Source organism: Camarhynchus parvulus, chromosome 3 (genome assembly GCF_901933205.1).
Source record: "Camarhynchus parvulus chromosome 3, STF_HiC, whole genome shotgun sequence".
Taxonomy (NCBI): domain Eukaryota; kingdom Metazoa; phylum Chordata; class Aves; order Passeriformes; family Thraupidae; genus Camarhynchus; species Camarhynchus parvulus.
In genome coordinates, this window is record NC_044573.1 from 89,907,750 (window position 1) to 89,929,902 (window position 22,153).

The 22,153-nt window shown below is 42.2% G+C and overlaps 1 protein-coding gene across 3 annotated transcripts in view; it reads left to right on the forward strand.

Annotated features, from left to right (window-relative positions):
• The first annotated feature begins 905 nt into the window (after nt 1-905).
• Nucleotides 906-22,153, forward strand: part of SNAP91 (synaptosome associated protein 91) — a 63,203-nt gene continuing 41,955 nt past the window's right edge. For all 3 annotated transcript variants that reach the window (XM_030945159.1, XM_030945161.1, XM_030945160.1), the window contains exons 1-4: nt 906-1,016; nt 1,606-1,765; nt 19,910-20,052; nt 21,118-21,193. In XM_030945159.1, the coding sequence (XP_030801019.1) occupies nt 1,636-1,765; nt 19,910-20,052; nt 21,118-21,193 (349 nt within the window). In that variant the 5' untranslated portion in view covers nt 906-1,016; nt 1,606-1,635. The remainder of the gene's footprint in view (nt 1,017-1,605; nt 1,766-19,909; nt 20,053-21,117; nt 21,194-22,153) is intronic.

The following is a 22,153-nucleotide window of genomic DNA, read 5'->3' on the forward strand; positions in this document are numbered from 1 at the left end:
GCATGCAACACAACCTAATTATCACTTGGTGTGCACAACTCTTCAATACTGACTGTACGTAGTGTTTTCTCCAGCTAATTAATAACATGTGCTGACATCGTCTTCTGAAATTTGTTCTCCCGGCAGCTCGAAGTAATTGCCAGTAGTGCCATTTCGTTTAGACCCCCCACCCACTCAAATCACTTTACTCCAAAACTAAGTTCAGCCAATTTATGATAATATATGTACGCTACATTTCCCAATACTCCACGGATCACTCCGGTAGGCTTCAATTACACGATAAAATTGCAGCAATGTATCTTCCCGACTGCGCCTGGGTTGTAACCAAGACCCGTAGGGTACCTTAGATAAAAGAGAGAAAACCCTTCTGGGGACGTATTTCAGATGTTTTTGATAACAATAACACTATAACAACATTCTGGACAAATCTAGTCCGTGTGCGATTTTGGGATCCCTCAAGGCACTATTTTAAGCGCTCACGACAGGACCACGATGCAGACCGGGGGAGCATCAGCGGCTTGGGCTCCCCCGAGCCGCGGCTCCCCACCGGGACAGCCCCCGCGCGGGAGCAGCTCCGGCCGTGCCCGCCGCCACTCCGGGAAGCGGGATGCGGGTGGGGGATCGGGGTCACCTGACTGCGCCGGGCCACCGATCTGCGGCGGCGGCGGCGGCGGCGGCAGCGCCGCTCGGCTCCGCTCCGTCCCGCCCTCTGCACCGGGCTAGGGGGCGGCGCTGCTGCGGCAGTAGCGCGGGGATTAGGCTGCGGGAGGATTAAGCCGCCGGCTGGAAATAGCAGCGTCGGCTCCCGGGCGTGGACGCCCAGCGCATCCCCGGCGGCGGCGGCGGAGAGGGCAGCCCGCCCGGCACCTGGGGCTGCCGGGGCCGGGGGCCGGGGGGGCTGCTGCGCCGCGGGGCGCCTCGCCAGCGGGCCGGGCCGGGCAGCGGTCGCGGCGGGGGCCGGCAGTGCCCTCCCCGGAGCGGCGGCAGGAGGACGGGAGGGAAGGACGCGCTGACAGGTCGGCGGCTGGCGCTCGGTCCATCCCGCTGTCCCCCCGCGCCGGGATGCTGCATGGCGCTGGGTGTCGCCGCATCCAGCGGCGCCCAGCTTCCCGGCGCGGGGAGGGGGGGTCCCTGACGGGGCCGGGGGTGGCGGTGGGGGAGGCACCGGGAGGGCAGAACATGGCGCAACGGTGCCATAATCTCGCACCGGGGAGGCGGCGGCGCGGGCGCTGCAGCGGGGCCGGGGCGCGGCGGAGGCAGGTGCGGGAGGGCTGCTTTCCCCCATCCCGGAGGCTCGCACCGTATCTGTGTGCAGCCTCCTTCAGCTGCCGTCATTATTTCCCCTTCATCTGTTCCTCGCAACGCCTAAAATACCCTCCTTCCTGCCCCGGGCGGCTTCCAGCGAGGCAGAGGCTTACACAACGGGGCGGGGGGGCTGCGCCTCGGGAGGGGCCGGGCTGCCCCAGGGACCATTGTGCGTGTGGCGGGGCTGCGCCGGTGCCCGTGTGCGTGCGCCCCTGCCCCTGCCCGTCCGTCCCTCCGTGCCTCCCCCCGGCCGCAGACCCGGCATCTCCCCCTCCCCTCCCGTGTCTTTCGCCCCTGCAGAGCAGGCAGCAGCCAGCACGCCGTTCGAAGATGTCGGGTCAGACGCTGACAGATCGCATCGCAGCTGCTCAGTACAGCGTTACGGGATCGGCCGTAGCCAGAGCCGTCTGCAAAGCCACCACGCATGAAGTGATGGGGCCCAAGAAAAAGCACCTGGACTGTGAGCATCCCTTTTTGTTTCCTCAGCCAAGGCCCGGGGCTGAGAAGCCTGCCCGCAGGGCACTTTAGCGGGCCTTTGAGCCGGCTGGCTGTCACGCTTGCTCTAATCCAGCTTGCAAAGCATGAGGGTGATGGGAAATCTCCAGGAGAGGATGAGTTATTATTGCATTTCTTCTCTTATTGCATAATACTGCTCTTTCGGCCATTTTTTTTTTTCCTTATGACCTCTTGCCTTTTATCCAGGAAGACAGTGGAAAGGGCGCCTTATGGAGCAGGGGCTTGGGGGGAGAGAATCACAGGGCAAAATGGACACGCGCTTGCCGCTGCCTGCTTTGGTCAGGCTTAAGCTAGGATGAGATACACATAAATAATATTCCCAGAGCTGGCCAAGCACCAGCATGAGAGGGGCCATCTCCACAGCGCTGCATCCCCACTTCTGAAGAGGTTCGAATGATGGCGTGCTTAAATGGCAAGGCACTGGGCTAACGCCGTGCTGTAGATTGGGACAACCTTTGGAGAGTTTAAGGGCTGTTGCTGAGGTCCCAGATATCGGACAGCAACTTTGTGAGCTGTCCAGTAGTGTGCGTCAATGTTTTATTGAAGATGGATGTTGGCTTTATCTCAGATTTTTGATGTATTCTGGACTGACATTAGCTATTTAAGGCACGAAGCAAGGTTGAGGTAAAACCTTTATTGGAAAACAATGAGCTAGTCATGTTTCATCCTGACAATTTCACTTCAACTGTCTACCCCTGCTTGGAGACACCGAGTAGTAGAATGGTGAAAGAATTTGGTCATGGGATGTTAATTGGCCTTGTTTACCAGGAGTATCTCTGTCCAGCATTGAACTTGGCAGATCAACAGCTGGTGTTAATATCTAAAACTAAGTGGGCTTCCCATGGTCTTTTTGGACATGGTAAGAGGTACATTCAAGTAGAGATCAGCAGGTTTTATACCAGGCAGTCTCTTGGCTGCTGGCCATTACTAAGTAATGCTGGTGCAGGTGTTTGTAAGTACAGTTCTGATGATGCAGTATTTGTTAAAAGGGGGTAGCATTACTTCTGGAAAATAATTCCAGATTTCTCTTCTAATGACTTTGTAGCTTACCCTCCAAGTAACAAACAGTAGACTGGTCTTTCATTATATCTAGATGCTCTTGCAATATGTCCAAGAAATGCTGATGTAAGCAGCATTGATTGAAGACTCACTGGAGTCTAAACTGTTTAAGTAGATAATTGGTCTTGATATCATATATTCTGTCTTGTTTTCTTGTACATTTAAAAAAATCATCTTGGTTATTGATGTTTCTTCTATGTTGTTTTTTGATAGCTGTCAAGACTTTTTAATCTTTTTAAACACTTTTAGGCTGAGTCTGGACTGTCCTATACAGACCATATCTCTTACTAGAAGCTTTAGCTTAAAAAAAGCATAGCTCATGTATTTGAAAGCATGCTGTGCCTATGTGTCTCTGTGTTTCTGTGTGTATATACATATATAAGTAAAAGTACTGTCTGGAATAGGCAGGATTAAAGTGAGGTAGGAGTAATCTACCAGTGTTACAGTAAGGACTGTAAAGGATTTGTGTTTGGATATTGGTGCTAATAGTGCTATTCAAGAAAGTGGGTGTACAGGAGACAGAAGCAAGTAGAATTCCACAGAATTTCTTACCTACCTGCATGTCACACATAAAAGAGGAAAAGAAGTTATCATTTTCTGGAAAGACATATGTCTGCTTTTTTTTTTTTTCTATTTTACAAGCTGTAAATAACAGTTCAGAGTTTAATTGTCTGGGTGCATTTCAGGTTGGATAAGTAGCATTTGAAGATGTGAAGAATGAAAGGTAAAACTTCCCAGTGCCTTACAATAAGTTTTATGTATGAAGGGTTTAGACAATTAAAAATTGAGATTCCAGAGTGATGGTTGGAATGATGCCTTATGAAGAGCTGTAATTCTGGTATTGGCATTGGGCTTCTGTGTCCTTAGGGAACTCCATAATTTTATTTAGTGTCTTAGAGGCCAGGTGTCAGGTCACACAACCTCTCTTCCACTGCCCTACTTAGCAACTGGGCTTTGTAAATTAAATTGAGAGATCAGCTATTTAACATGGGTTAAGTAGTCCTGTAAGGATAGGATGCAATAATGCCTGTTCTCATATGTTTGCTGCAGAAGATAATAATTACAGAGGGTTATAGGGAGATCATAGGTGACAAGGTGAAAGGTGGTATGTAAGTAAGGGAGAAAAGAACAGAATTAATGTCTTCAATGTAGAAAAGCTGAGCTGCTAGAGGGTTTACTTTTGTGTGGTTTTCTGTACTTGCTGTAGCTTTCAAATCCAGACTGTAATATAGATGCTGCTGTCTTTTGGCATGGGCTCTCAGTGCTGGACAGGCTGGTCATGAGAAGGAGCACTAAAGTATCATTTGGCTGTTATCTTAGGCTTGTTAACAGGATTTACCATTTTCTTGAACTCCAGATCTCCTACTAGTGAATTTTCAACAACTACTGGAAGTAGTGCCAGATGGCATTAAATGAGCTTCTCAAGTCCCTGTGGTGGGAAAAGGAATGTAAATCTAGGATGCTCTGATGGTGTGGGACAGTTGAGCTCTGATCATTTTCGTATTACAAAACTGTTGTCATCCAAAAGGTGTCTAAAAATCACCACAATTATATGGATTCCGACCCCTCAGCTAACCAATGTTTGTTAGCTAGATTATTATTCCTGTGAAGAAGTGGGGAGTTAGCAACTTTATTTTGATGCAGTGGGAAGGGCCATTGCCGTGGGTGAATGAGGCATATGGGCTACATTAAGGATATATAAGCTGATAATTCAAGTGGGAAGGCAATACTTGTGCACAGCATAGGAGCTTGATTCTTAGAACTGTTCTGAAAGATGTGTTAAGGCTTCACTGAGGGTTTCATTGTGTGGGCCAAGTAAAAGTCTGCTTCAAGCCTCAAATGGGAATGACTCTGATGGTATCAACAGGGAGATGCTTTTGGAGAAGGGAAATAACATGACTTCCAAATGTGAAAACACATGATATATGAGGGAAAAGTGGGTAGATCTCAATTCAGCTCTTTTTATAGGATCTCACTAAGAAACAGACCTTCAAGCTTTCATTTAGGGAAGTGGATTGGAAACTAGTGAGGTTGTTGCATCTGCAGGTGGTTGTAACAAGTTCCTGTTTGTGAAAATGATAGAAATGGCTGGGATTTTCCTTGACTTATTTTGCTGAGTGAATTGCTTTGCAGCAGGAGGAAGTTTTGCAGTGTGTATTCTGAAAAGACCATATGTGTCTCCTTACTTCTTCAAAACAATTCTCATAAGGTAGAGGACCTTCTCAGAAGCCTGATCAAGAGCTGGGAGATGTTTGCGAAAAGTCAAAACAAAACAGATGAATAGCAAGATTTGATTTTCTGTGGCTGTGAAAATGACTTGTGTATCTGCTGGAACTTATTTTCATCCCAAGTCTAATTTTGCATATTTGCATTTACCTGGCAAGCAGAGGCTCTAAAAAAGAAGTTTATAGTTTAACTCATGATGGTAACTGAGCTGCCGGGCTGGTGTCAGTATTTTGCTTGTACAGACACTTCTTTCCTGCCGTGTTCTACCTTTCTTCTGCAGTCTCTGGTGTTGACCTAATAAGTTTGAATCACTTTGCTCTTTAGTGTTGAAATAGAAGTGTCTGTTGACCAAAAGCAGTGTGTTAAACGTTTTTGCCTAGGCTCAGTAAAGATGATGTTGCTGAGTCCCACAGATTAGCCTTAGAAACCTCTGTCTTACTCCTGGGGAATATGTCTGTCTCTGTTTTTTGGGAAAAGCTGGGGGTCAGCTTGAGTCCCTAGAGTTCAGTGTCTGTTGACTCAGTGGGTTAAAGGACAAGGTTAACTAGGATGTGCATATTTCAGAAGTTGTTTGCTGTTGAAGTGATTTGGGGAGTGTTCCAAGACTCTTGGCACTTGTGGTCCTCTCCTAGTGGGAGTAGTGCAGATGTACTGCATTGCTCTGCAGTCCAGGTGACACTTGGGCTCTACAGCTGTGGGAGTATCTTCAAGAGAATTGCCAAGAACGGAGTCCCTGTACACACTGGGCTTAATCCTTCACATTTTACTAATGAAACTGCTTTTATGTCTCACTGTATCTTGTATTGCAGTAATTCTGTGAGTCAGAGAACTGACTTTGTTTAAATGTTACTGCTGAAGATCACCTGGAATACCTCAGTTTTTGTTGTTGTCATAACTGGTCTCAGTTTTTGTTGTTGTCATAACTGGTGTGGATTTCATAGTGTGGACTCCTCTGTCACCCCAATGACTTGCTCTCACACCTGGAAAGAAAAACCTCCAAGTGAGCAGTTATTTTCTTTAATTCTTTATTAGATGTTGGATTAGCACTTTTATTGTGTGTAAGGACTCATCATCAGTTTTTGTGTTGAATGGCTGTTTCTGTGGGCTTCTACCATGTTCTTTCCCAAAAGGACACACTTCATTTGTAGGCATGCAGATCTTTGAGTAGGAGTAGAAATAAATGTCTGTCATGGGTAAGGTGAGGTAATAAGAACGCTTTTTAGATTAGTTGTTCTTGAGTATTTGTGGCATTAACTTTGAATTCCCCCCCAGCCCCATACTGTTTTTAAGGCATGTGTAATACCAAAAGAAGGCTAATCAAGCTAAGACTTGGCCAATTCTTCAAAATATATTTGAATCACGGTAGAAGTTTGAATTCATGTTAAGATCCAAATGTTGAAATATGGGCAGGATCACTTGATTCTGTGCATTTCAGTGTGTAGGTTGTCTTATGGTGCAATGCCTAAGGAAAGGAAGAGGGAAGATGAAGGAACAGGAAAATGAATAGGCACTGTAATATTAAACTTTTTTTCATGTAAGCAGTGTAACTTGATAAAGATTGACTAGTCCTGAGGGCAGGTATTCTTAGTCTTTTTCAAGAGTAAGCAAGATCCTTCTGTTAAACATGTTTTTACAAGGTCATGGATGACAAATTATGGGACAAGTCAGGGCTTTCTGTTGTACTGACTTCCATTGTAGACCTTGATAATGGAGTAGCTTTTTATGAGATGGTCAGAATGGCAGTGACCAGAGAATGGTTTTAATCACTCCTATTTAGTAGTTGAGTATATTTCACAATAGTCTCATAGTGTTGCTCCCTTAGATTTTGGCAGCAATTGAACATCTTCTAAATGACAATAACAAAAATCTGCAGGTTTGATTGATTTCCTGTGTTTTGATTTCATCTATGTCTGATTTCCCAGCCTCACTCTTAAACCCTTTATCTGCTGTGCATGCTTTACATGGGCCTGTCACTCTAGTGAGGAATTCTGTGAAGTCTCCAAGAAAATGCTCTGTAGGTATGGTCAGTCCATGCTTCTGTGTCTCTGCCATGTGAAGGATCCTCTGAAGTGATTAAAAGTAGACGACAGCATAACTTTGAAGGGCATAAAGCATTTCAAAGGCTATTCATTTTCCCTGCTTCTTGCTGGACTGAGAAATTGGTAGCCAAAGAAAATTTCCTGCTCTCACAGCTCCCATTTTTGAAGAAATGGTAGTGTAGTAGAGGCACACTGCTTTTAGCATTTTCGTACTGCTGCTCAGGATTCTTGAGACTACTTTGCTCTTCCTGCCCTTCTTACCTTCCCCCAGTGCTGGGTGTCCATGACAAGTTGTTGGCTGCAGGGCTGGCCTCCGTGAGAAGAGACCAGGATGTGCTCTGTGCCAGACACAGCCAGCTCCATGGTGGATCTGCTGCAACACACAGCTGAGCCCATCCACAAAATTTGTGGCACCTCAAGGAAAACAAACCAAAGAAAAAGCAGAAAATACTGAACAGACAGAGGAAGTGGGAAAAAGAAGTGGCAGAGAGAACATCAAGGTTAGAGGTGGAGCAGGAGGTACAGGATGCACTTCATGGTGCTGGAGCAGATATGCTCTGCAACATCTGGAAGAGCCCCCTGTTCTCAGAAGTCACAGCTGCAGTGTTTCCCAGTGCTGCTCAAACCTTGCCATGTGCATTGAGTTCACTCCCTGGCACTGAAGAAAACAAAGGAATAGACCTTCCTCAGTCAGCCCTGGACATACAGTATTGCTGAAGGAGCTGGCTCCAGTATTTCTGAGGATGGGGAAAAATTGAGATTGGAGTGATAACATTATATCCCTTCCCTTTGTCTTACCATAGCCTAAAGGTGAGTCCAAACAGTATTAAACAATGTCCTTAAGTTACCATGCCCTGTTCCTTTTTTGGAGCACAGATCAGGATGATAGTAAGGGTGGAAAAAGCACAAGTTCTGTTGTGTGCCTTGGGTAAATACAGGAGCCTCACCAATGAGTGATAAACCTTGCACCTCCAAGCTTCAACACATGGCATGCAGATTAGAAATAATCTGGCTGGTTTGGAGAGAGGGCTTTCAAATACCATGAAAATGAGAAAGCAAGGAGTAAAGCAAGCAGGAAATCAGGGTCTGGAGTATATTGCAGGAAATATAAAGAAAAGGATGGGTCATCTGGCACAGGACTAAACCTTGAACTCAGACTAAATGAGAAGATAGAAGAAATCTTCTCAGTAGCCTTGCAGGCAGTGATCTGTAGCACAGGGTTTGCAGCAGTACTTCTGTTCCTCTGAGTCAGCAGTATCAGCAAGATTGCAGTGTGCAGCCTCACTGTGTGAGCTGATATTAGATTATCCCACCCCATCAGATTCAGCACAGCTGCTTGATTTTCCTTCTGTCCAAAATTTGGCTTGAATGAGAGGTGGTGGCTTAAATTAAGCTGAATAAACCAGATGTTGGCAATTGCTGGAAGGCAATTGGAATACTTGGCAGAGGCTAGCTTGTCACTTTGCAGAGTATGGTACGGTCTGCTTTTTCTGGAATCTTGCAAACCATATGCTGGACCCTTAAAACTGTTTTTAATACTTTTTATCTTGCTATTTTGATCATGTTTTCTTCAGACCTGGCTGAAAATACTGAAAATCAATACAAAACCTATTTTGTTTGTGCTCGTAAAGTCTTCTCTTTAGGTTGTGAAACACATTTACTAAAGCAGTTGCGAGTTGTAGTTCTCTAAGAGAGGGAATACAGTATACTGTCCATCTGCACTAGCATCACAGGTGATGTTGGACATCAGCCTTGAAATGAATGTAGGGGGAATACTAGAACAGTATTTTCTAGCAAATGGGGCATTCACTGGGCATCAGGGCTTAGTTGTAGGCGCAGGAAATGGCAGTGCACAATATAACAACTGACTTCTGGACCAGGCAAGTCTAAATACCTTTCTGTGTCTCTTTTCTGCCCGGGATAATGTGATCTCGTGCTTTGTTGTAGATTATATCTGTATCTTAACTTAGTTTAATGAAAGGGATTGGATGCCAGAAGGCCCTGATGTTATGCTAATGTTGTGTCTTTATGTAATTTTTACTCTGGCCATCTGAGCAAAAGCAGCATGTTGCCTTTCCCAGAGTCTGTTTTTTTCTAGCTGTTGATAGAACTCAAATGTGTTATGATGTTTTATGTAGAGGGGATTTTGTGAGTAGATAGACATGATCATGCTTGAAGACCACCAAACCCTTCCTCTCACGTACTGAGAATGCAGCAGGTTGCTGACAGGACGTGTCTGCAGCTTGGGTCTGACTTGTGGCAATCAACTCCTTTTGGTTGTAAGCCAGTATGCAGAATTACCACAGGTAAAAAGCAAATTGGCAGGAACTCCTGTGTTTCAATTGGGCCTCAGAGTTCTGACAAAACAGTTGAGCCATATGCTTTGACAAGGTTTCTTTACTGACTCAAAGAAGGAATAAAAAAGAAAACAGCATTCTTTGCTCATTGTTTTTAAGTGTTTAGGAGACTAGGTTATGGCTGAGATGAAAACACTGGTAAAGATAGATTGGAGGAGAGTTTGGTGTCCACTTGAGCTAAGATTGTTCTACCATGCACTTAAGGGACCAAAGGACACGTCTTTTCAAGAAAGTGTCTTAAACTTTTTTCTGTCTTAAGAAGTGATAGAAGGCTGTGGCTTGACTGCTGACAGTACAGTGCATCACTTGTGACTCTTGGCTTTGCACGAGAGCAGATGACATGATGACAGCAGGTGCCCATAGCAGATGGTCAGGGGTTAGCCTGCAGAGCCTGGCAGGCTCCTGGTGCCTCTGGCATAGTTTTGTTATATATCTTAAATCACTCTGATACTTTACAGAATGTTCTAAAATGGTCCTCCACAGAAATGAGAGAAAGACATGACTGCTGGAAGCATGAATAAAAGATGCTGACTTGTCACCCACATTGTTTAAATGTGTGCAGGGTTACCAGTGATTGGGAAGGTGCTCCGAGTAGGGCGGTGGTGGGTGATCCTGCCACAGTGCAGGTCAGCACAGGGAGGGGCACATCTCTAACAGAATTGGAGAGACGACCTAGATGCACTTCAGGGGGAGTTCAGGCTGCTTTTCACAGGACTCTTCCTTTCACTTCTTGCTTCGGGAGAATGTAGGGCTTGTATGAAGGGGGCAAGCCAGCTGGCCTGTTTCCTGCCGCTGAAGGCTGCTGTTTCTCATGATATATATAAAGGTCAAATATAGATGAAAACTTTATCTTATCATTGCATCAGTCCTTTAGCAGCCCTGGAGTTTTCAAATCCAACCTTTTCAAATGGAGACTTGGGTTTGGATCCTGTTGCATGACTGGAATCGAGAGCATGTTTTTTGTGCTTGTAGCTCCTAATTGAAGTTTTATAGCTTAATCTAAATGTATTTGTAGGAGAATGTACATTCTGCTAAGGGACAGCAAGCCAGAAGCAACTCACTATATTTTGTGTGCCAGTGTTTTGAAAACATGTACGTTTCATTAGGAGTGGTGTTCTGTTGCTGGCAAGTGAAACAATGTTATTTTCATATGTGGGCCTTACCTGCAACTTTCTGATCTGATCTTTCATTCTGTGAAATGACTATGGAAGACCCTACCTTAGTGTTTTTCTGATTTTGCAAAGTTGATTTGAACTTCAGGATTGCTTTGTTGTTGGTGAATGGCAAGAGTGTTAACAGGCAAGTTTTGCTGTGTTTGTAATAGGTGAGTTTAAAGAGCTGCTTCTTGTTCGTCAGAAAACTGGAAATTGCTTAGACAGTATTATGATAAACTGTCTTTCAAATATGATGCTAAAGAGTTAAATTGACAGTTCTTGGTGTTCCAGTCCAGAGATCTGACTCTGCACAAAGCTTCTCTGCCTGGATGTGAGCCTGTGTGATGGATTCCAAGTTCCTCACTCATCAGTAGCTTGATAGGAGACTTCTACTGCCAGTGGCAAATGCATCATCCAGGGGCACTGGTGAATTCAAACTGTTGATAGCAACTTAGTGCTGTCAGGCTTTTTTTAATGTTAATAGTCCTTACTGCATCTTCTGTCTCTCAGGTGGACGTTCCATTGAATTTAACATTTTGGGGTTTTTTGCAACATCAAGAAGTCTGCAGTATGTGAAAGGCTACCAGATCGTGTTGAAGAGTCAAGTCTATTGGAAATAGATCTCAGTGTTTTCAAGATTTTTGAGATTTTAACTCACCTGTCAATGTGGAAGAAGAAAAGGAATATTGTTTAACTGATGTAGTACGAGGGAATGGACATAAAGGAATTGAGCAGGTTCATATTTTACCTTTTTTTTGTTTTTCTTAGCAAGGAGAGGGTAAAGCTGTGTCTAACTGTGTCATCTGGTTAAAAAGACAAGGCACGACATTCACATATGAGGCAGCCATCTGCTTTTATGAACTCTTCTGCTTTATGGTAGATACAGAGATACAAGACAATGGATTGAAATGGTAGCAGCCATGTTAGAAAGTACCTGCTGCTTGGTTGGAGCTGCTTCAATGTGCTTCCAGGAGGTCATACTGTTGCACTGGCTCGTGCAGAGTTTGCATTGCATCTGATTTCTTTTTCTACAGGTGTGTTCATGTTTTCAACAGGGCTGCCTGCATGGTTGTGGGCGTTTCATTTCTAGTTTAAAATTTCAGGTTGTGTCATTTTGGGGCATCCACTGATGAAAAAACTGGACTCAAAATAATCTTGCTGAGGGAGTAGTAAAAACATGGACCATGGTCTGGATATTGAGTGAGATGTGTCAGCTTCTGAGGCTGCCTAGTCAACTGATCTCTTTCCAGCACAAAGGCTGTAACTAATTACCATGTCACTGAAGTTGTTTGCACATTGTCTCATCCCCACCCAATTTATTTTTTTGTTTTGTTTTGTTAATGTATTCCCAAAATGTAACAGCTAAGTATTGGAGCTGGAACATCAGGCTTCTTGCAATATGTTTTCAGTCTCGTTCAGCTTTTTAGTGGATTACAAATTGCTGTTCTGGGCAGAGTTGATAGTGTAGTGATAGTTTCACTTCTAGCAGTTTATTAAAAACAGATGGTTTTCTGCGGAAAGGAGATAATTTGGGGACAGAATTCTTCTCAGACTGCAGCATGGCAACTGAAAGAGCTCAGGTACCATGCCTCAGCTGATTACCATTTTCTACCAGATGTGTTTGGATTGTAAGATCAGCCCAGCATGTAAAGGCTGATTAGGATTAGAAATTGCTGTAGTGCAGAGATTACAGTAAGTGGCCCAGTGCTATTGTGGCAAATGTGAAATCCTTGTGTTTCTAGTGTAGCTGTACTCTGTAGCTGCAGTTGATCCTGTTGCTGATATCCAGTGAGCTCCCAAGTGATAAGAGTTATGAGTTGCTACAACCAACAGGTAATGTTAGGGGTTGGTCACTTCCATTGAAAAGGTAATCACAGGCCACAGCTGGAATCCTGGTATCAGGCTGTGAATGTGCCTAATGTCAATAGGCAATTGACAACAGTAATTTAAGTAGACTTTATTGACTGTTACCCTTCTAAGCAATAATCTTGCAACTCTATAATGCCTTTAAAATTGCTTTGTTGTTTGTGGCAAGAGCTGAGATGCAAGAGAATTGTCACTTTAATGCTTGTATTGATGGAGAGAACAATTCCCTTAGAGGAAATTGAATAAATGCTTTGAAGGCTAGGCAAAAGATTGGCTGGTGGTTCCAGTTTTGTCTCTAAATCAATGTGTTTTTTGGTTAAGGCTTCCAGGTTGGTAGTGCTGAAGGAAATGTCTTGTAGAATGAGGTCTGAGATTTGCCATGCAGGATAAAAGTTCCTTTTCATGCAAAGTTATTGGTCAAAACCTATTTATATTGTTGGCAGGGTTTTTTCCGTGTCTCTTCTTCCCCTAGCCATATTACAATAGGATGGGAAATAGCATTTCTTCAAGACAGCTGCTGTTATATTTTAATCTTATAACCGTTGGTTGGTGTCCACCAAATACAAACGAATTTTTTCATATCTTAAACTGTTAAGAACTATGCAAAAAAGGCACTACAATAATGATTTGTGACTCAGCTCTTACTTCCAGTAAATCAATAAAAGAGAAAAGCGGCACGTTTAGCTCCAGAATTACTTGGTGTTTCTTATGAACTTAAGCAGAAATGCTTAATTCTTGTATTTGAGCAGAAAAATGCATGTTTCTGTTGAGCTAGTTGTGGAGCAGAATTTGTGTGGAAAGAGGGTTGGAAGTGGGTTCTGTGGGTGAGAGGAAAAGATCATTAGAGCTGTGATCTTTCCTCTACGTTGCTGAACTTGTATTATTGCCTGAGACAGATTCTTTGATATTGAAAGTGAGTGAATTCTGTACAAATGAGGTTCAAGACTGAGCTTCTTACGACTTTGGACAGGGAGGAGATTCCACGCTTGATAACTAATACTTTTCCTGTAGTGAAGATGCCTTAAATAGCTGTGGTAGCTGTAGTGGGGAAGAAAGCAGGCAGAATTCTTGGACCATGGGGCCTTTCCCCCTTTGTTTGGTGTTCTGGCTTTGTGGGGGGGGGGGCTAAAAAGGTGCTTTCCATAGTATGTTTGTACTGGAATATTTGTGTAGCCTATCTTCTGTTATTCCAGATATGTAATTCCTGAATAAAAATGAAACTTTTATTCTTCTGACTGGTTGCATCACAGGTGTCAGCAAGGTCTCAGACTTTGTTCGTAAAACAAATATATGTTTTATATTAACAAATATATTAATATCTATAACATATATTAATCACTAATTAATTTTCAGTCTTAAAGACTATACTTAAAACCTCAGTGAGTGCTCCTTAACACTTCTTTGTGTTGAAGTATTTGTCCTTTGTGTTGAAGTTGTGTTCTAAGTATTTGTCCTCGCAAGAGTCTGAGCTTCTGCAGCTCAGTTGGCCTGAATGCCGGTTCTACCACTCTCCTTGAGAGAACTCCAATGTAAACATCAAAGGTAGCGCACACTGTTCTGCCCAGTGCAAAGAGGCAGTGGAGCTCTAAGTTCTGGGAACTTTTATGTAAAAAAAATTCATAGTTCAGTAAACTTGAAGGAATTGCTTAAAGCAAGATCAATTTTTTTTTAAACACAGTGTAATCGCACTTTCCCCCATTATTAGTACTTAGGGGGACAGCTGCTGCAGTTGCACCCTTTTAGATCCAGTAGAAGACCATCTGATGGTTGGCTTTTATTTCCTGTTTCTAAGAGAGCTGAACATGAACCTCTCAGGAGGAAAAGCCATACATATAAATAATTAAGTGCAGCATAACTGATGTAACACTGGTAATGAGCTAGGGTGATTTTTACAGATGACTTAAAGCCAAATATCTTGAATGATATGTTGGTTAAAGAGGGGTGCAAACCATATGGAAGTATGTTGGAATAAAATCCAGCAGTGTGTATGGGCAGTAGATTTTCCACTTTGTTTCAAAAGAGGTATTTGATAATATAGGAGGTGGTGCACTGTTGTATTTAAACAGGAGTAGTGAGGTAATAAAACTATTCTAAGGTTAATTAAAATCTCAGGTTATGAAATTGGAGGATACTTCAAGAGAAATTTTCTAGTACTCAGTCATTTACCCTGTCTCTCTGCAGACCCTTCATGTGATTGATAGGTTCTGGAAAACACGTAATATTTTGGGTAGTACAATATGCCTGTGAGTGGGCAGAGAGGAAGAAATAGTATATAAAAGCTTGTCTTGGTGTGGGGTGCTGTTGTGTGTTTCGAAGACTGATTGTTGTGACCTCTCAAACTTCAGGATCTGCAGCAAGTATTTGTCCTCACGAGAGTCTGAGATTTATTTTGGAAGTAGGAGGTATTTGAAGTAAGGCTGGAGAGAGGAGGTAGCACCCTGAGAGCTACAGCTGCATTATTGGGAGTGTAAAATACCTGGAGGGCACATGCTCAGTGGAAGATTGTGTTTAGGTGTGTTGAGTTGGCATAGGCACAAAAGTTCCAAGGCAATATCTGCAAGATGCTGGACTTTGATAAAAGGTAGGCTTGCTGGCATCAAGGTAAGATACAGCAACCCTTGAGGCAAACTTTTGGGGAGGAAGGAGGAGACAGCATGCACTGCTGTTGGGATCATTGTTACAAGCCAGACCAAGATGTGCGTTTGTGTAGACAGGGCAAGCTGGAAGTGAAAAGAATAAATGATAAATGATAACCTCAGAAAGAAATTCAAACCCTTTTCCATGGAATTGCCTGATAGTCAAAGACAACAACATTCAAATTAGCTGGTGGTCCTATGAGCAATTGTTGTAGAAGCAGAAACTGGTAACGTTGTTCTGCTTTCTGATATGGTTTTGTGGTCAGGTTTCTGCAGACAGGGAAGTTCAGCTCTTGCATTGGTTAGCACAGTGCTCCAGTAGCTTCCTAATACATTTCTGTCTTGCAGGGGAGGGACTCTACTCCTACTTGCCTACTTAACTTTCTTAGTTGATGCTTGTAAACTCTTACTCTGAGCTGCTTCTTTCTGTTCTTGACTAGCTTGGATGTGGAACAATCCTGTATTTCCTTTTCAATAGGTTCAAGGCATTATTTAAATACTTATAAGTGAGAAAAAAACTCCTGAAGTCTATTGTAGTATTGGAGTAGTAGCGAGGAAGGTCTGTAAGGGGGTTACTGCTGGAGAGATTTGGCAAAGTTTAGGAACTGAATGTATGACGCAGCTCAGATGCTGAGGCAGCTTGTGTGTTAATTCAGTCTGGAATGACAGCTGCTCTTAAGTTGGCACTGATATTTCTCTGAACAGAGAGGTCTTGTGCTCTGCTGCTGTTTCTCTGCATACTGAAATATAAATTGTGAATAATTAATAATGAACTGGGAAATCCCAGGTCTGCTTGTTGGAGAATTTGGGGGGGAGGGGGCAGGGCAGGGCGGGGGGGGCCAAAACAGCAAAAAGCCGTGCCCAGATCCAGAATACTGTCTGGAAAGGTAAAGGACTAAGAGTTTCTGTAAAGTATTGTATAATCTCTCTCATTAAGAAAAAAAAAAAAAAGAACTAGAAACTAGTTTTTAATGAAATTGAAAGAATCTGAAACCTTTGAAACATTCTGAAACCTTTGAAACCTTCTTACTGTTCCCTTTTTTTCCCTTATGAGCTTAAAAAACACTAAAGCTAGTCCCATCCTTTAGTGGGCTCTGAACTCTCTACCATTCTTCCTCTCTTTTGCAAGTTTTTCTTTTTATTAATGGAGGTGTTAATTAGGGAAGAGAAGCAAACCTAGAGTATGATTAAGTTGCAGTTGTCTTAAGTCAGGGTGAAAAAATTGGCCTGTCCAAGAGCTTAAAGACTGCAGTTTAGATTTAAGTTACGGTGACAGAGAATTTATAACCATTTATTTCTTCTACTGCATTGATTTTCCATCTCAAAGCTTAACTAGAAAACGTATATTGAAGTAAAATTGTAATTTTTAAAAGTATCTTTAATTGGAGAAGTCTTTAAAATAACAGCTACAAAAATGTGGAGAGAGGAAGTAGGAGAAATCACATACTGTGATTTGGCAATTGTGATTTAGTCCCACAGTAAACAAATGGATTCAAATAAAGCATATATAGATCTTCATTCTCCAGTTACTTCACTCCTGTGAAATTTGTGGTAGAAGCACTTACTGCTGCTGCAGTACAGTTCTGATCTCTGACTGTGCTTGTAATTTGTATTTGAGCTCAGTGTCTGGGTTTGGGGATTAGCTGTCAGTGTACTGGATGCCTGCAGTAGCAGAAACTTCTTCAGGAAGGTACCTTTAATCCTTGTTTGCCTTACTTGTGTGTGCCCCAAATGGAATCAACTTTGCAAGATTGCTTCATATGGTTTCTGTTGGGTTGTTCTTCATTTGTTTCTTCTTAAAATTACCTTTTTTGCATTAGCAAATGACCTGTGATTTCCTTGGAAGACTAATCTTTATTGTCTCTTGTCTACCCAGCAATTGTCTGAATCTGAATTGTCTGAATCTGTATATTTTGAAAATGTGGTTTCTAGATTTTTTCCAGCATATGATTTATTTTTCCTTGTATCTGTTCTTCCTTACCACATTAAAGTAAAATTATTTTTTCCAACTCTTAAAATTTAGCTTAGCCACCAAACTCTGCTGCTCAGTTTTGTAAAGTTAGCTGTGCTGGTGCTTCATTCCAGATGCTGATGGTTGCTGGTTAAGCTGAGACTCTATGATAGTGGGAAAAGAAACCCAGGAAATTTGAATACCTTATCTTTGTGGTGTGACTAAATAGGAAACAGCTCTGCAAGAATTATTCCCCCACCCCCAATCTCCTTTTTCTGGCCTCAGATGACAAGTGACATCTTCATGCATGGTTTAATTCTTTTCTGTGCACTGAAAGTAGTAGACTTAATTTTAATCATGCCTCTCTATTTTGCACACTATAATTACTCATGTCCTAAAACATTCAGAGCTTCAGACTGAGATGCTGTACCCTCCAGCAGTTTCGAGAGCAGACAGAAATGACTGAGTGACTTCAGAAGCAATGCTGTGGCATCATTTGCCTTGTTGTCTCCATTGCCAGCATTTCTGTGGATGAACTGCTCTGGGGTTTCATTATCTAAAGTGCACCAATACACAATTCATAGCATCGCTCTTTCACAGAAATCTACATACTGAAGCCCAAGACTGAAAGCTGACAAATTTGATGCCTTTCCTTATATGAAAAAAACAAATGCTGTCACCTGCAGTAAAATCTTGGAGCGGGGTATACAGTGAGTAAGCCACTTGTGACTTGCTTCAGGCTTTTACAAACCACTGTCTTCTGTAATGCATTAATCAGCAGTACAGAATAAAAGATCATTGGTCTGTTTGTACCACAAGATCAAGGAGAATTCTTGGAGCTCTGTGATCTTGAACTGCTGTCATTCAGTAGCGTGGCTTTGCTGTTATAATACTTTGTCTGCAGAACTGCCTCCTTCAAGGGTAGTATTACTGAGATTATAGAAGTAAACACATTTCAGAAGGTGTTCTGCAAAAAACTTCCATCTTCTATTACCAAGACAACAAAATGCCATGACAACATACATTTTCAATTCAAACTTGGCAAATGGATCACATAATTTTTGTCTCCTGTATGATCCCAGAAAATCATTCCCCTGGTCTGAAACTGAGGACAACTTGCAGCTTTTATGCCCATACAATAAACAATTTCGTATGCAGGCAAGCACAATGGTTTTCCCAAGCTTGTGACTGAGCTAGAGATCTCTTAGATCTTAAATAAACAAAGTCTTTGTAATAGAAGGTAAAAAATCCATAAAGATTACATGCCAGAAATTAAAAAAAGGCACAAACCAACCAAACGAACAAAACCTGAACTTTCGAATGCTTCTGGTACAGCAGTGTAGATTTCTGTACACACCAGTGGGTCTCAGTCCCTGATGTCACTCATTGATCTATTTAGACGGATTTGTCCTCTGGAGTTTTCCTGTCCTGCAAAGGCAGAATCAGTAGTTGAATTCTGAGCCTTGACTTTCCACTCTTAGCAACATTTATGCTCTTCATTGCTTGGGATTATATAGGGGAGGGACAGGAACTCTGCCAAGTGGTGACCCTGCTGCCCAAGTGAATTGGAATCCTGTAGACTCGCATAGGTGTGCAAGGAGCAGTCACAAAATACCCTGTCTGCTTTTGAGGTAGAGTATCTGTCATGACGGAATGACTTCAACAGTTGGAGGAAAATTTCTAGTCTGGAGATAAGGAAGAAATCATTAACAGCGATTCCTCTGAGAGAAAGTAAGAGATGAGTATTTTAATTTCAGATAATGCTTAGTCTGGTAGTTAAACTTTTAAATTTTTTTTGCTTAGATCTTCCAGTTTTAAGCCTCAGCCCTACAGTTAGATCTGTGTTTTGTGCTCTTTGTGTTGCATGAAGTTGTCTCCTTGAGTTTTGCTAGGGCTGTGTCTGGCATCACAGAGGTTTTGGGCATGCAGTTGCAGTGTGCAGTTTTCAGCTGTGTCTCAAAAATAGTGATAGCTTGTAGAAGGTAATTGCTGGCTGCCAAACTGGAGTCAGTAGGTAACAAGGGGATGTAGTGAATCACAGATCTTGTGGGATATAGAGGATAGTGGAAAGCTTGCTGCCCCACTGTTTATGATTTAACTGCTTACCTTAATTTCATGCACTCTTCTGTGCAAGTTGACTTATTCCTAATGTGAGGTGCAGTTGCTTCAGTATAAACTAATGTCATTCCTTGTGTTCTTTCTCACTGTTGAGGAGGTCTTAATGCATGCTGGGATGCACTCTTCTGCTGCCTGGGTTTGTAGAAGCTCTAGGAGGTGTGGTGGAGCTTGCTGATTAAAACAACCTCTGGGATGACAGAATATCTGTTTCTGAGGATGCCTCTTTTTGCTGATATGGCTGGGTGCAGTGTGCTCAACATGTTACTTGTAGTTGAAGAATTTAATAGTACTTATTCTCTAACTCAGAGGTAATGAACAATGACAATTAACTTAAAAACCTGCAGGCAGTAAAGTCACATGATGTTGTGCACCCTAACTTCATCTAGAATAAAGATGGAGAAATGTTTGGTCATAGCTTGGGACAGAATTGTTGGAAAACTGTTGTTGTTGGTTGAAAGACTTAGACCACTGCTGCTATCAGCATACACTAGTACAACCTTGGTATGGGGTTTTTGTCATTGTTGTTGTTTTAGTTTCTTGTTTTTGAATGTGGAATGTAAGCACTGAACTTGCTGTTTGTCACAACCACAGCCTGCAGCCTGGTGGTCTGAGAACTTGGCCATGCTGCAAGCTTTTTATCATACTTGTAACACCTAACACCTTCTTTTTGTCTCTCCTACAGACTTGATCCAAGCAACTAATGAAACAAACGTGAATATCCCTCAGATGGCCGATACGCTTTTTGAGCGAGCGACGAATAGCAGCTGGGTGGTCGTGTTCAAAGCCTTAGTCACCACACATCATCTAATGGTTCATGGCAATGAGGTAAGTGTGAACAGCTCTCTCAAGGCCGCCTTGGCACTGAACACACTCCGAGCCAAAAGTGTTGGTAGTGCAGAGGCGTCTTGTCTGAGCCAGAAAGGACCTGGGAACAAAGGGCAGGAATGATTCTTGATGAAGAGAAAACTTACTGTTAGCAGCAGAGTTGGACTGTGTATCTGTCTTTCCATTTACAAAACCATAACATAAGACCAAGATGTAGCCTGTGCCAGGATGCTGACAATTTATGCACTGAATCTGAAAACAGCTGCACAGGATTAAATACTACCTGGGATTTTTTGACTTAGGTCAAATGTGATGTTTTGGCATGTGTAAACTGCCATCCAAATAGTTGCCTTCTCTGCATGAGTGTTAAAATCTTCCTAGAGCTGTAAATTTAGCTTGATAGCCTTTTAGATCAAGTTATCCTTACCCTTGCTTTTTATTGACCTGTATAGACAGGTATGTCTGCATAAAAAGAGACAGCACATTTAAAGAACTTCAGTATGACTGTGAAACAGTTCCTCCCTTGGAGGAAAACAATATATAAAGTGTTTTCATGCAATGAACTTCTCACAGTGTAAATTCTTACTCCTATTTTTCCATTCCAAGTTTTGGTCAATGTTCTCATCTGATTTCTCTAACTGTTTCAGGCTATTAGTCCCTGTGTTTGATGAGGGCTTTTGCTTGTTATTAAAACAGGCCCTCAGCTTGGCTGAAACTGAGGGCTTCTGGATTGAGAAGTCTGGGACTAGCCTGGATATGTGCTTTGTAAGCAGATAAATCTTGAGCTCCCTCAAATCCCTGAGAATTTAACTGTTTTTTTTTTTTGCTCCTTTCGCAATATATTTTGTGTTTTGCACATAATCTATTTTTTGTATATACAGTAGAATATTTACTAGAGATTCTGACTGAAAGTCAGAATGGACGAAACGTTTTGGGGAAGGTGTTGCAGGCTAAGACAAAAATCAGTGGTTTCATGTTGTATGCTGCAAGTAGACTTGGTAATTTTGCTGCTAGAAGGTACAAAGCCTTCTAGCCTTTAATAAGAAAAATTACTTTGTGTTTCAGAGATTTATTCAGTACTTGGCATCTAGAAACACATTGTTCAATCTCAGCAATTTTCTGGACAAAAGTGGATCTCATGGTAAGCCAACTTATGTATATAATCTTAACAAGATTTTAAATAAGATACTATTGTTAATTTGCTCCTTAATTCATAAGATATAAATAAGATAAAAATGCACTACTGAAGCCTTTTTATAAGTACTTAATAAATACAGGAGCGCAAATGAACTGCTGAACAACTTCAGAACAATATTTCTCATTTCCTGCAATATTTTTACTCAAGGTAAAACTACAAATCCTTTAAGTGCTGGTTGAAATCTGGGCTGGGTCAGCTATCTCCTTAACTCTTACGGGTGTTAAAAGTTTAAATTGATAACTTTCCATTTAGTTTTTTGATTTTACTCAGTTTTAAATAGTAATTTGGTTGCTTGGGGACACTGCTTTTTAGGCATGATCTATAACTTCTTAATGGCAGGGCTTTTGGCACCAAAAGAACTGGTTGGTTTTGATATGATTTGAGTAATAAATTTAGAAAGTCTAGGCAGAAATTAAAGACTTTTCCCCTCTGAATATTACAAAGCCTGCTTTTCTACTTTTCCCTCTGGAATTATTAGAGAATTTTCCTGTGCCCCCAATTAACAGAAGAAAAGCTTGTTTCATGGTAGCTCTACCAGAAAAGAGGAAAAAATATAATTCTTCAGCTGTCAGAGAATATTTGTAAATTGTATGCAGACTGCAGACATGCTACAATAATGGACAAAGTCAAAGCAATACCACATTATTTCATCTCTTGATGTAGACTTGGGACACCAAAAAACTTTAGCATCTTTTAGATATGGTAACAGAAGGAACAAAGCTAAACAAATACTGGGTGTGTTCATCCAAGCTAAACATGATATGTGTGTATATATATATGCTCAAAGACACTGGTGTTTGGCAAAAATTATTTTGTTAAATGCATGCATTTGTGTTCTTCACTACTTTCTTTAAACTTAGATTGCCATTTCATAGATAATGCACAGTGTATCGTAGATAATGA